Source organism: Hemiscyllium ocellatum, chromosome 16 (genome assembly GCF_020745735.1).
Source record: "Hemiscyllium ocellatum isolate sHemOce1 chromosome 16, sHemOce1.pat.X.cur, whole genome shotgun sequence".
NCBI lineage: Eukaryota > Metazoa > Chordata > Chondrichthyes > Orectolobiformes > Hemiscylliidae > Hemiscyllium > Hemiscyllium ocellatum.
In genome coordinates, this window is record NC_083416.1 from 50,267,710 (window position 1) to 50,281,775 (window position 14,066).

The 14,066-nt window shown below is 40.8% G+C and overlaps 1 protein-coding gene and 1 long non-coding RNA gene across 6 annotated transcripts in view; one reads left to right on the forward strand and one right to left on the reverse strand.

The window, feature by feature from the left end:
- Positions 1-10,017, reverse strand: LOC132823424 (uncharacterized). Its single transcript, XR_009645547.1, has 3 exons — positions 9,747-10,017; positions 1,151-1,185; positions 1-595 (listed from the first exon to the last, which is right to left on the reverse strand). It is a non-coding gene; the product is annotated as an uncharacterized LOC132823424 (long non-coding RNA).
- Positions 9,799-14,066, forward strand: part of yipf5 (Yip1 domain family, member 5) — a 19,145-nt gene continuing 14,877 nt past the window's right edge. For 2 of the 5 annotated variants that reach the window (XM_060837249.1, XM_060837253.1), the window contains exons 1-2: positions 10,051-10,139; positions 12,092-12,216. In XM_060837249.1, the coding sequence (XP_060693232.1) occupies positions 12,104-12,216 (113 nt within the window). In that variant the 5' untranslated portion in view covers positions 10,051-10,139; positions 12,092-12,103. Of the gene's footprint in view, positions 9,908-10,037; positions 10,140-11,035; positions 11,058-12,091; positions 12,217-14,066 lie in introns of those variants that run through there. The other 3 variants (XM_060837250.1, XM_060837251.1, XM_060837252.1) reach the window with 3 other exon arrangements.

A 14,066-nucleotide genomic window follows, 5' to 3' on the forward strand; every position in this document is an offset into this window, starting at 1 on the left:
ACTATTGTGGAATTTCAACTCATTCTCCACAGCATTAGCCTAGGTCTCTGGATAAGTAGTCTAGTGACGTTATCACTACACAACCTTTTCACCCATTCAAAAAAGATTAACAAGTTTAGTTCCTTTGTACATCAAAACCAGTAAATTAGAAATTAAGAATATACTATTCGATTACACAAATTATAAATTAGATGACATAACTCCTATAGGCTACTATAAACCTTATATTTTAACTACATGTTAAAATAACATAAGTCAAAATTATTTACTTAAACCAATATGGGCAGCATGGTGGCACAGTGGTTAGCACTGTTGCCTCACAGTGCCAGAGACCCGGGTTCAATTCCCGCCTCAGGTGACTCTCTGTGTGGAGTTTGCACGTTCTCCCCGTGTCTGCGTGGGTTTCCTCCGGGTGTTCCGGTTTCCTCCCACAATCCAAAATGTGCAGGTTAGGTGAATTGGGCATGCTAAATTGTCTGTAGTAATTGGCCATTGTCCATAGTGTCAGGTGAAGGGGAATGCGCTTCGGCAGGTCGGTGTAGACTTGTTGGGCTGAAGGGTCTGTTTCCATGCTGTAAGTAATCTAAACTAATATCTAGAAAAAGTGTATAAATTAAAAGAAATATGAAAGTGAACAAACCATATATGAAATGGATATTCTGTCAAACATTAATAAAGCAAAATGCTGTGTTCCATATTTATGAGTTGAATTAGAGAAAACGATAGCAAGGTTTTAAACATTGCCATTGTTCATTTTCTGATATCCAACACTTTATTCTACAACAAAGAAATTATAGTAACAAAATTTTCAGAATAAATTCAGCCCAATGTCAAGCTTTGCATGTCAATTTATACATTTTTACTAATTTTCTAATTGCTCATGGAATTCTTGTTTGATTAGAATCAATTGTAATTTAAAATGCTAAAATTGAAAGACTGTTCCTTCATTTTAATGATCTGGTTTATATTAGGTATAGATCTGGCTGAAAATATATTGCAAAGCAGTGAACTTCAGTGTTACAAAGGTCTAATTTTCCATTAAATAAGAAAATGTGTCTGCAAATGACCAAATGTTCCCATTAACAAATTTCAAAAGATATTACTAATGAAAAGATTAATTTTAGTGCAATTCCAGCATTGAGATTAATACCTGTTTCACAAATCCATATTACGCATGAAAAATATCTGAAATGACAGGAAAATGTGTTAAATCCTCAAAGTAAAATTATATTTCTTTCAGTGAAACCTTTTTGAAGAGAAATCTTTTGCAAGCTTCTTACATACTGCATTTACTGAATGATATGTTATAATTTGGAATGTAATATTAATTTTAAAAATGTCTGGAATGTGAGACAGTCAATGGTGTTACCGAAGCTAAACACATAAAATAGTGTAAGGTAAGCAGCCAAATGTGAAAGGAGAATCAAGATACTTTCAGGATGTAAATGTGGTCTAAAATAAAGATGAGGTAAAATAGGTAATTCCTGATGAAGGGCGTTTGCCCAAAACGTCAATTTTGCTGCTCCCCTGACGCTGCCTGAACTGCTGTGCTCTTCCGGCACCACTAATCCTAAAATAAAGATGAGTCAAACATTGGTAGTAAATTAAAATTGCTTTCTCGGATAAATTCTCTGGAAATGACCTTTGAAAAATACTGCAATTAACCTCAATGGCCTTACTATCCTTTTCAAAGAGTAGAAAGGAAGTCAAAAATATTCCCAAGGATAGGTTAATCAAATTAATAGTCCTAATTGATATTAAGGATGTAATTTATAAATTGCTGTCAAGTTTGGGGTGCATTTGAAATTTAATTGTAAGACTTTAAGTCAATTACAACGTAGCAGTGCATCGACAGAGCCAATCTAAAGGTCTACTAGTCCCGATGAGCTATGAGACCACTCTCGTTACGAATAAGTTTTCACAAGTTTCACAGAACTTACCAAGTTAACCATAAAATAATTAGAAAATAATTAGATTCAATAAAGGTAATAGTCCTCAGTCGATCCACTTTGGGATACCAACTTGTGATCTCTGGTTGACTAAACGGTCTTGTTCTGTTGACCGAAGTTCTCCTTTGGTCTTGTCTTCTTACTAAACACTGTAATGCTAAGAGTTATGACCTTTTTACCCTTGCCACTACCCCCTCGATGTTATCGGTGGCATGTCTGAACTCTAATTGGCTCACCAATGCATGAGCATCACGCAATCAATGTCAGATTGGCCTGATATTGTATGCCCAATTCAAGACTGGTCACTTTAAGAGTGATGATATCACATCCTACTATTTCCTGACTAGTTCCCTGACATGCCAGTCACTTATTGTCTTTCATTACAGCTTGTTCCTCTTAGCATTTTAACTTTAAGATATCTTTGAAGATAATGAGGCACTCCCAGTGTAGTTTGTGTCTGCCTAAAGAATATGTACTCTCACCTCTTTATGATTAACATTCTTCAAAATGTCTAATTGATGTATTAAAGTATTCTGAAAAACTCCAAACTCCAAAAGCTATCCTATTGTTAAAAAGGATTGTTTACTAAGTTAATTAAAATGTCACATTGAAAAGACTACCTCCTTCTTCTGTTCTCCAGAGAAATAGGAGTCACATTAACAAGAATCACACCTTATCACCATCCTAAAGTTTGTGTTACACAATATAACAAAACGATATTGCAAGAATTAGCAAATACATAAATGGCAAAATAGCAATCCAAAATTATTACAGCACTTAATTCCAAAGTATTCTATCGGCCTGCTACAGAATAGGTTACAAAACTAAACCAACTTAGGATATAGCTGGGTCCGGAAAAATAATGTTGTTTTCAGTTCAAAATGATTTGTCATTTTTCCTGTGACAAATAAAACCATTAAAATGGTCTCTTCAAGGATCTGTTTATTTTGACTCAACAGCAAATGACATATTCCACTTAACCAAATGGTATGATGGCAGTAGTATTTCACTGGTTACAATTTTAATTCCTTACATGCTAGTTTCTGTCAAAATAAATAACTCAAAACTGATTATTGGAAAAGAAACCCTATCTTACAGTGCTGACAGTCAAAATTAGAAGATTTACAGCAAATAAATACTCCTGGATTGAAAGTGAGCCAAGCTGATGTGAAATTCAAAAATAATCCCATTCAGATAACCAATCTTGCACAAGTAATTTATTTCACTGCTGAAATAATTACTGGAAACAAACATACAAATCACAGCAATTCAAATGATCTAGCAAATGATTCCCACAAAAGGAGAAATGGGAAGACCCTACTGACCAGATTCTTTGGAGGTACTGGTGTTGGACTGGAGTGTACAAAGTTAAAAATCACACAACACCAGGTTATGGTCCAACAGGTTTATTTGGAAGCACTAGCTTTCAAAGCGTGGCTTCGTCATCAGGTGGTTGTGTAGCAGGACCGTAAGTCATAGAATTTATAGCAAAAGAATCCAAATAAATCTGTTGGACTAAAACCTGTGCACAAAAAGCAGAACAAATCCAACACGACCTGATGGTAGCAATTGTCAATTGTGTTATAAAGCACCACTTCTGTAGCAATAACCTACTCATGAATGCTCAGTTTCAGTTCCACCAGGGCTCTGACTCCTGAATTAATTAAAGCCTTGGTCTCTACATGGAAGAAAGACCTAAATTCAAAAACAGAATGAGGAGTGACGACATTTGACACCAAGGCGGCAGTTGACTGAGTCTGGCACAGAAACGTGAAAGGTGGTTGTAGCTGTTGGATGACAATCATGAAGGACATCTCTGCAGGAGCTCCTCAGGAATAGTGCTCCAGGTCCAACCAGCTTCAGCTGTTTCACCAAAGGCCTTCTCTTCATCATAAAAGTGAGATTATTCACTGATGATTACATATCTCTTAAAACTATTCAGATGCTTAAGGTGTTCATGTCCATATATAACAAGACCCGGACAACCTTCAAGCTTGGCTGACAACTGGAAGTGTCATTAGACATTCATGCAAATAAAGTGCCAAGAAATGATATATTCAACAAGAGAGAATCTTCCCACCTCCTCCTGATGTTCAATGGCATTTCCTTTGCCAAACTCCCCACCCATCAACATTTTGAAGGTTACCATTGACGAGAAACTGATTTGGAACCACTATATAAATACTATGGAAATGAGAGCAGGCCTGAAATTTAGAATTCTGAAGTGAGTAGTTTATCTTCTTATTCTTCAGTCTGTTCACCATCTAAAGGCACAAGTCAGGATTGTGATGGAACACTTTCCACTTGCCTGAGTGTTGCTCCAACAACGGTAAAAATGCTTGACATCGAGGCCAAAGCAGATAATTTGAAAGGCACACTGCGTATTAACTTATTTATTCACTCCCTCCACCACCTGTACACAATGTTAGCAGTTTGAACCAACATACAATACCACAGCCCACTGAGACATCCAGTACCAATTCCTTCCAAACCAATGATCCTTACCACCTAGAAGGCAGCAGATGCAAAGGAACAGGACCAGATGTAAGTTTCCCCTCAAGCCACACATCAACCTGACTTTGAACAATATCACTGCCATTACTTCACTGCTGCTGTATTCAAATCTTGGAACTCTTTCTAACAGCACCTTGGATGCATCGGCAGTACTTCAAGAAGGTGGGTCACCACTGCCTCCTGCAGGGCAATTAGGGATGTGCATCAAAATAATACCACAACTCATAGAAAAATAATAAGAAAAGCACCACTCTTCCAATGACTGGATTAAAGCTGGAAAAGTCAACTGCTCCATGATTATCAGTGGTGCCATTCAAATGCACTTGCCACAGAAAGTTAGATATGTACTTGGTTGCATAAGGGCCCTTTCAATTAATAGGTTTAGGTTCCTACAGTGCTGCTCAACCTCTCTGGATCAGAAAGGAAACAAATTAAACATTGAAGTCTCATTCTTCAGTCAATTCATTTATGTTTTCTTTTTCATTTTTGTGCTACTGTTCATTTCTTTGTGTTTTTTTTCTGTTCATCTAATCTTTCCTTCTGACTTTTCATTTTTCTTTATAGATCTCATCTAACTTAAATTAATCTCAGTTCCATCTTCTGTGGTTCCTAATTTGGAATGGTTAAATTTCATACAGTTACTAATAGTATCAAGTGATGTGGAGATAGTGTGGTAATGTGGTGTTGTGATTGATTAATAGCTATGATCTAGAATGGAGGAGCATGCTGGAAGGGCTGAACGGCCTACTTCCACTCATATGTTTATTGATTGAGGAGATAGATTTGCAGGTCCATAATTTATCAGGTCCCAGGGACCCATAAACAAATTGGAAATTGGTAGCACAAAATTAATTGGAAATGAATGTAAGGAAAGTTAATCTAGCAAACGGGGCATTTAGTGAGATTTGCCTGCCAAAAATGTCTTGGCCATGTTGTGTTTTCCCAACAGAGCAGTTTGTGCTCATTGCCACCAGATGGCAGTGCCAACTTGCAGCAATGAAGTATATCCTTTCAATTTCAGCCTCGTCATCAACAATGGAAATTGCTCGTCTCCTCTGAAGTGTTATAACTGGAACAAAATAATCAGCTGACAGCAGAGGAGCTTTATGCAGTTTAGTGTGATTGACCTACATGCCTGTGTAATGGTTGATGGCAGTATCTCCAGTATCATCCAGTTGAGTAGTTCCATTCTAATCTAACTAGTCTAGCCAGACTCTCACTTGCAATTACTTCTTTCCCAAATCCCACATTACTCCCAAGGACTTAGATTTGTCCCCCATTTCTTGGCTGCATGCCACCCAGCGACATCATCCAAAATTACAGTATCAGTTCCCAGCTTTGCTTTATCACTGTCCCTCCCAACTGTTCCACTAACTCCAAGTTCTTCAGTGTAAATCAGCAGAAATTTCCTACAACTAAATATTATGAAAACTGAAGCCATTTCTTCAGTCCTGACCACAAACTCTGTTCCCTAGCTACTAAATCTCTCCCTGGCAATTGTCTGAGGGTGAACCAGACTGTCGACAAGCTTGGTGTGATATCTGGCTGAGATGACTTTCTGAAAACATGTTAATGCCATTACTAAGATTGCCAATTTTGATCTCCTTAATTTCATCCATCTCAGTTTTGCTGTTGTTGAAACCTCCATCCATATAGTTAGCGCTAGACTTCATTATGCAATGCATTCCTGGTTGGTCATAGAGTCATACAGCACAGAAACAGACCCTTTGGTACAATTCATCTATGCTGAGCAGGATTCCGAAACTAAACTAATCCCATTTGCCTGCATTTGGCCCATATCCCTCTAAACCTTTCCTATTCATCTACCTGTCCAAATGTCCTTTAAATTTTGTAACTGTATCTGTCTCTATGACTTCCTCTAACAGCTCATTCCACAGACACACCACCCTTTGTGTGAAAACGTTGCCCATCAGATCCCTTTTAAATCTTTCCCCTCGTACATTAAAAATTGCGCCCTGGTTTTGAACACCCCTACACTGGGAAAATGCCTTTGTTATTCATGTTATCTATAACCTGTACGATTTTATAAACCTCCAAAAGGTCACCCCTCAGCCTCCTATGCTCCAGGGAGAAAAATAATCTCAGCCTATACAGCACCTCCTTATAACTCAAACGCTCCAGTCCTGGTAACAGCCTTGCAAATCTTTTCTGCACCCTTTCTAAATTAATAACATCTTTCCTACAGCAGGGTGACCAGTACTGTACATAGTACTCCAGAAGTGACCTTACCAATGTCCCAGCTCCTATACTCAATGCTCTGACCAATGAAGGCAAATGTGTCAAATGTCTTTTTCACCATTCTGTCTACCTGTGACACCACTTTCAAGGAACTATGTACCTGCACCCCCTAATTCTCTCTGTTCAATACTACAGCATGTTCAATAATACTCTCTACCATTAACTATGTAAGTCCTGTCCTCATTTGTCTGACCAAAATACAACACCTCACATTTATCTAAATTAAACCCCATCTGCCACTCATCGACACATTGGCTCAACTGATCAAGATCCCATTGTACTCTTAAATGACCTTCTTCACTGTCCACTATACCACCAATTTTGATGCCATCCATAAACCATGCTTCCATTATATAAATCCTTTATATAATTAACAAACACAAGAATAAATAAAAACAAATTGGGATGCAGGACCAATTCATGTGGCACAGTACTGGTCACAGGCCCCAGTCAGAAAAACAACCCTCTATTACCATCCTCTGAATCCTACCATCAAGCCAATTTTATATCCAAGTAGCTAGCTCTCACTGGATCCCATGTGATCAATCTTTACTAACCAGTCTACAGAGCGAAACCATAACTTTTGTGCATTTCCCATGAGGCATAGTGGCTCGGTGATTAGCACTGCTACTTCACTGCGCCAGGGACCTAGGCTCGATTCCAGCCATGGGCAACTGTCTGTGTGGAGTTTGCACATTCTCCCTGTATCTGTGTAGGTTTCCTTTGGGTGCTCCAGTTTCCTCCCATAATCCAAAGATGTGCAGGTCAAGTGGATTGGCCATGCTAAATTGCCCATAGTGTTAGGTGCTTTAATCAGGGGTAAATATGGGGTAGGAGAATGGGTCTGGGTGGTTTACTCTTTGGAGGGTTGGTGTGGACTTGTTGGGCCGAATGTCCTGTTTCCAGAATGTAGGAAATCTAATCTAACATATCCACCACTGTCATTAGACTCATTGGTTTATAGTTCCTTGTTTTTTCCTTGCAGCTATTCTTAAATAAAAGCACAACATGGTGTTCTTCATTCTACTCTCTGCAAAGCAGAGATCATCAAACCTTTACTGTTTATTTCTTAACACACCTATCATCTGCCCTTGTGGGCATATGGCTGGCTCTCTGACAACCAACGTCTTCATTATAAAATTTTCATCCTTGATTTCAAATCTCTCTAGCATCTTGTTGTTTTTTTTATCTCTGTTAGGAGGGACTTGAAAGTAAGGATGAGAATTGACATTTGAGATGTTGCTGGATCAGGAGCCATTGTAAGTCAGAGAATAAAGGAATGAATGGAACTAGGTCAAGTTAGGCTATTGATAGCTGATATCTGAATGGAGGACTGGTAGAAGGAAGGCTCACCAAGAGAGGACTGGGATAACACACACACAAAATGACACCTTCCACAACAGACCATTTACTAACTCTTGACCTGATACCCAGACTCCCAACAATCCTATGGGGATTTGACAGCCTGGGAACTTGACATACCCGCCACAGGACCCAAACCCCCCTGCACTTCAATTTTCACATGGGCCTCAGCCTCTGCCATCAGGTCTGACTCTCTGAGATCCCTGCCAGACCTGATCCAATCCAAAACTGGCTTAGAGGCAGGAAGCAATGGAGATTGTTGATGGGTTTATTGTGATCACAGGCTTGTGTCAAGTATCATATCTCAGGGGCAGGTATGGGTCCCTTGCTTTTTTTTTGTGGATATTAATGATCTAGACATGAATGGAGCAAGTATAACTTGAAGTTTGCAGACAACATGAAAATTGATAGTGTGGTAATTAATGATGATGAAAGTCTTAGACCATAGGAAAATATAAACAGGCTGGTCAGACGGACTGAACAGTGGCAAACATAATTTAAAGCTGAAGAGTGTGAGATGGTGCATTTTGGGAGGACAACAGTTTTGGGAATGGTAGGTTCCTAGGAAGTACAGATGGTCAGCAGGACCTTGGTCTGCATATCCATAGATCCCTGAAGGCAGCAATGCAAGTAGATAAGGCATATGGAATACTTAACTATTAGATTAGATTCTTGACAGTGTGGAAACAGGCCATTTGGCCCAACAAGTTTACAGTGACCCTCCAAAAAGTAACCCACCCATTTCCCCCCTGACTAATGTGCCTAACACTATGGGCAATTTAGCATAGCCAATTTACCTGACCTGCACATCTTTGGACTGTGGGGGGAAGCCCACACAGACACGGGGAGAATGTGCAAACTCCACACAGACAGTCGCCCGAGTCGGGAATCAAACCTGGGTCCCTGGCGCCGTGAGGCTGTAGTGCTAACCACTGAGTCAAGGCACTGAATAAAAGAAGAGCTTATTACAGAGCTTTTGTTAGGCTTTAGATGGAATGCTGTGTGCAGTTCTGGTCACCATGACAATAAGAAGGATATTATTGTATTAGAGGGGGTGCAGAATAAATTTACCAGGTTGTTGCCTGGGCTGGAGTGATTCGGCTATGAAAAGAGACGAGATAGACTGGTGTTGTTTTCCTAAGAGCAGAGACAGCTGAAGAGGTTGATATATAAAGTTCTGATGGGCAGAGATAGGATAGGTAGAGTGACAGGTTTCCCTTTGATACAGAGTTCAATAACTAAGAGGTGCAATTTTAAGATTAGCAATAAGGAGTTTAGAGGGAATTTGAAGAAAACAATTTCAACCCTGGAGGTTGTGAGCATCTGGGACTCACTGATTAAAACGGTGGTGGGGTAGGAACTCTCAAGATATTTAAGGTCTATTTAGATGAGCCATATCATACGAGGCTATGGGCAAAGTTCTAGAAAATGTGATTAGAAGAGCTGGACGAGCATAAATGCGATGGGACAAAGTGCCTCTTTCTGAACTGTAAAACTCAAGATGCGAGTACTTAATGAAACGTGAAGTTATTCTTTTTGGATATAAAATAGATTATATTTTAAAAAGTGTGACAGTTGTAATGTTGATTTCAAAGAGACTGGGATGGACTTGTGCAGGACATCAGAAAGGCAGACAGTGAGATTCTCATTGACAAGAGACACCTCGTGTCCTTGCCTGTCCTCTCCACGAGGGGGAGCTCGGACATCTGACGTCACTTCCGCCGCCACATAGACACGTCTAACGACTTGTCGACTTGCTTGTAGGCCCGTTCTTGCGCATGCGTGACTCGATCCTCCGTCCCAATCCTTGACGGAGACTTCAGGTTTGTTCTTGCGACGCTGGGAGTTGTACCCGACTGTGAATTGTAAACTTTAGCCGTTAGTCTTTCACGTTGGCTGACCGGTGTTGCCATTGCTCTGTGGGTTCGCGCTGTTGCGCAGCCGCGCGAGTGGCGGAAGTGATGTGGTGGTGAGGGTGTCAGCGCTCGAGCGGCTTCCTGTGGGCGCTTTGTCTCAGTTTGTAACAAAGTATCAAAGTGAGTGGATACAGATCAGGTAGGAGCCGCACCGCGCCTACTCATCGATGTCCCTGTTAGTGTGACCGCTGCACCACCCAGACCCAGACCCAGGCACAGGCACCGCTGCATTTTCCCTCCCCTCTCTCTCTGCTCCTTACTGCAGCACTCAGACAGGCCGCTCTGTTCCACGTCAATATCTCACAACCCAAAGTTGTGCCCTGAATTAGTGCTCTGTCTGCGGCAACTCAGTGCCTCGCATTATTCTGTACGGTTTTTCCTTCTGAAAAGTCTAATCTGTCTTAGGCATGTACTACGTCGAAGCGTTCTCTGAGGGTTGTCAGTGACAGTAATATGTCTAATAAACCTTTTGATTTGAATTATTTTTCCTGTGTACTTAGGCCATAGTGTGTTTCTCAGAGTCCTGGAAATGCCATGTCAGTGAAAGTTTTGCAGTGGGTATTGGTGTTAGCACAAGTTCGCAGTTAGTCTTATATCTTAGATTACTTACAGTGTGGAAACAGGCCTTCGGCCCAACAAGTCCACACCGACCCGCTGAAGTGCGCCCACCCAGACCCATTCCCCTACATTGACCCCTGCACCTAACACTACGGGCAGTCTAGCATAGCCAGTTCACCTAACCTGCACACTTTTGGGCTGTGGGAAGAAACTGGAGCACCCTGGAGGAAACCCACGCAGACATGGGGAGAATGTGCAAATTCCACACAGTCAGTCGCCTGAGGTGGGAATTGAACCCAGGTTTCTGGCGCTGTGAGGCAGCAGTGCTAACCACTGTGCCACCCACAGTGTTTGTGCTTTCAGTAATTTACTGCTAAGATAAGGAATACATATGTTTATTTTGAGCAGTAATATTCCTAAATTGTGTCTGAACTATAAAACTTCAGTGGAACCCTGTTCTCACTTCTGTGAATAGTCGATTGAAGTGTTACTGATATCCGTGAGTTATTTTCTTGGTTACTACATGTTGTTCAGTTATTAAAATAGTGTACAAAATTAGTGAAAACATACTTCATCATGAAATCACTTGGTACACTACATAGAGAGGGGAAGAGCTGATTTATCAAACTGGAATAACTGCTTCCAGTCTGTGAAGGAAGCAGTTCTGAGTAGTCATCCAGTGCTGTGCACATTCATAGTGCTGTGATAAAGGGAAAACATTCAATTGCAAACTGCATGAAGAGGAGATGGAATCTTTGTTCAAGTCTGTCTTTTCAGCTGTCACTCTGAAATCAAAATTGTGACTTTAGATGACAAAAACTTCCAACCTTGTTGAGATGTGCTCAGTTTATGCCAAAGGTTCTAAACCTGGTGGTAGTTGTTTATCAAATAAATTTACATGCAACATTTTCCTAAATTCCATGTAAGTTGATTTATAAAGTTAATGTATGTGGCTAAAATGATGTGTGGACCTATGGCAGGTTCAAGTCTCATTTTATGACATGGCCAGGCAGAGGTGTGTTATAATGTAACTAGATGTGTTGATTGTTAGCTTCTAATTCCTTCTAATATACCTGACCTTATTTCATACATGGCAGGATTTCTTGTATGTATAAGCACACAGTATCTTAAAAATACATCTTTATTCTATCACATCCTCAATCTCCAGGCATTAGGGATTAGAGTGGTAGTGATATGCTAGATTGCAGGGAGAAAGTGAGGACTGCAGATGAGATCAGAGTCAAAACGTGTGGTGCTGGAAAAGCACAGCAGGTCAGGCAGCATCTGAGGGGCACAGGAGTCAATGTTTCAAGCATAAGCTCTTGATCAGGAATGTGACTGCAGCTCTTTTTTTATTTTAGTAGATACTTGTGTGGATGTTTTTTATGCAGTTTGCTCTATTCCAGATGTTTGTGCTTTTAATATTTAGCTGGTATTGAATTGTGAACAATATTGTCAATTTTGTCAGAGCTATCAAGAAGATTCTTGATTATTTTATTCGAAGTTTTAAACACTTGTTTCTGTTTCTTGAAGGGAATTGTTGCAATGGCTGAGTTTAATAATTTCAACACAGATTTCTTCCAATCAAGCTATAGCATTGATGACCAAGGGCAATCAGGTTATGACTACAATGCAGCAGGGGATCCTTTCCAAAACAGGTGAGCAATTGAAATCCCCTTTCAGCGGTTACAGGCTCATTTGAAGCTTCAGTATCTTTCTATTTACTGCTGATACTGACCGGTTTTTGTAAATACAAATGTGCAGTTAAAATCATTGGCTTGATTGCACAGGAGCATCCTCATCACTGTTGACACTTAGACTTGGTGCTAGTTCTGTACCTGCTGACAGAGACAGGATGTATCAATGAAGCAGGACAGTTTGAATGTTTACAGTGTTCTTTGTAATACTTCAAAGCTTTTCATATTCCAATTTATAAATATGCTCTCCTATGTATTGTATGCTTAATGGCCTCATGCTATCTCATTCTGTGGGTCATTAGCCATTTCATTTGAATAATGTATTTCATAGTAACAAAACACCTTTCAGTTCTTAGCCATGAAAATTAAAATAAAACTGGAGTGCAGCTGAACTGGTGTGCAACTTACCATGTCATAGAAAGATCGGATCTATGAAAATAAAATAGTTCACCTTCAGTCATATTTAATTGTATGCCTTGACATTTTATGAAATTAAGTACCTGCATCACTTCATCTGATCCTTTTTCTTTTCATGACAAGTTCTCTTTAAGCTGCACACCAGTCCACCAACTGCCCCACACTTGGTTATAAGTGTTGCTCTCTAAGCTTGTGGAGAGTAATGTGCTGTTTTACCAATTGATGCTTCATGAAGTTGTGATACCATGCAATGCCAAACTTCCAATGGAATAGGTAAAAACAATGACTGTAGATGCTGGAAACCAGATTCTGGATTAGTGGTGCTGGAAGAGCACAGCAGTTCAGGCAGCATCTGATGCGCAGTAAAATCGACGTTTCAGGCAAAAGCCCTTCATCAGGAATAAAGGCAGAGAGACTGAAGCGTGGAGAGATAGGCTAGAGGAGGGTGGGGGTGGGGGGAAAGTAGCATAGAGTACAATAGGTGAGTGGGGGAGGGGATGAAGGTGATAGGTCAGGGAGGAGGGTAGAGTGGATAGATGGAAAAGAAGATAAGCAGGTAGGACAAGTCATGGGGACAGTGCTGAGCTGGAAGTTTGGAACTAGGGTGAGGTGGGGAAAGGGGAAATGAGGAAACTGTTGAAGTCCACATTGATGCCCTGGGGTTGAAGTGTTCTGAGGCGTTCTTCCTCCAGGCATCTGGTGGTGAGGGAGTGGTGGTGAAGGAGGCCCAGGACCTCCATGTCCTCAGCAGAGTGGAGGGGTAGTTGAAATGTTAGGCCACAGGGTGATGTGGTTGATTAGTGCGGGTGTCCTGGAGATGTTCCCTAAAGCGCTCTGCTACGAGGTGTCCAGTCTCCCCAATGTAGAGGAGACCACATCGGGAGCAACGGATGCAATAAATGATATTAGTGGATGTGCAGGTAAAACTTTGTTGGATGTGGAAGGCTCCTTTAGGGCTTTGGATGGAGGTGAGGGAGGAGGTGTGGACGCAGGTTTTGCAGTTCCTGTGGTAGCAGGGGAAGGTGCCAGAATGGGAGGGTGGGTTGCAGGGGGGGTGTGGACCTGACCAGGTAGTCACGAAGGGGGCAGTCTTTGTGGAAGGCAGAAAGGGGTGGGGAGAGAAATATATCCCTGGTGGTGTGTCTTTTGGAGGTGGCAGAAATGTCGGCGGATGATTTGGTTTATGCGAAGGTTGATAAGGTGGAAGTCTGAAGCTGCACAAGATGATAGCTGATTGGCAGCTTGCTCATTTAGAGTGCATGGATACAGAAAGCTCTCAAAGTAGGAGATGGTAGTAAAAAGGAGCTATCATTTGAGGAATTTGTCTGGTTGTAAACTAATGAGGATTTCTGAGGGATCCTTAGCTTTTTGGATGTAAATATATTTTTGGGTCA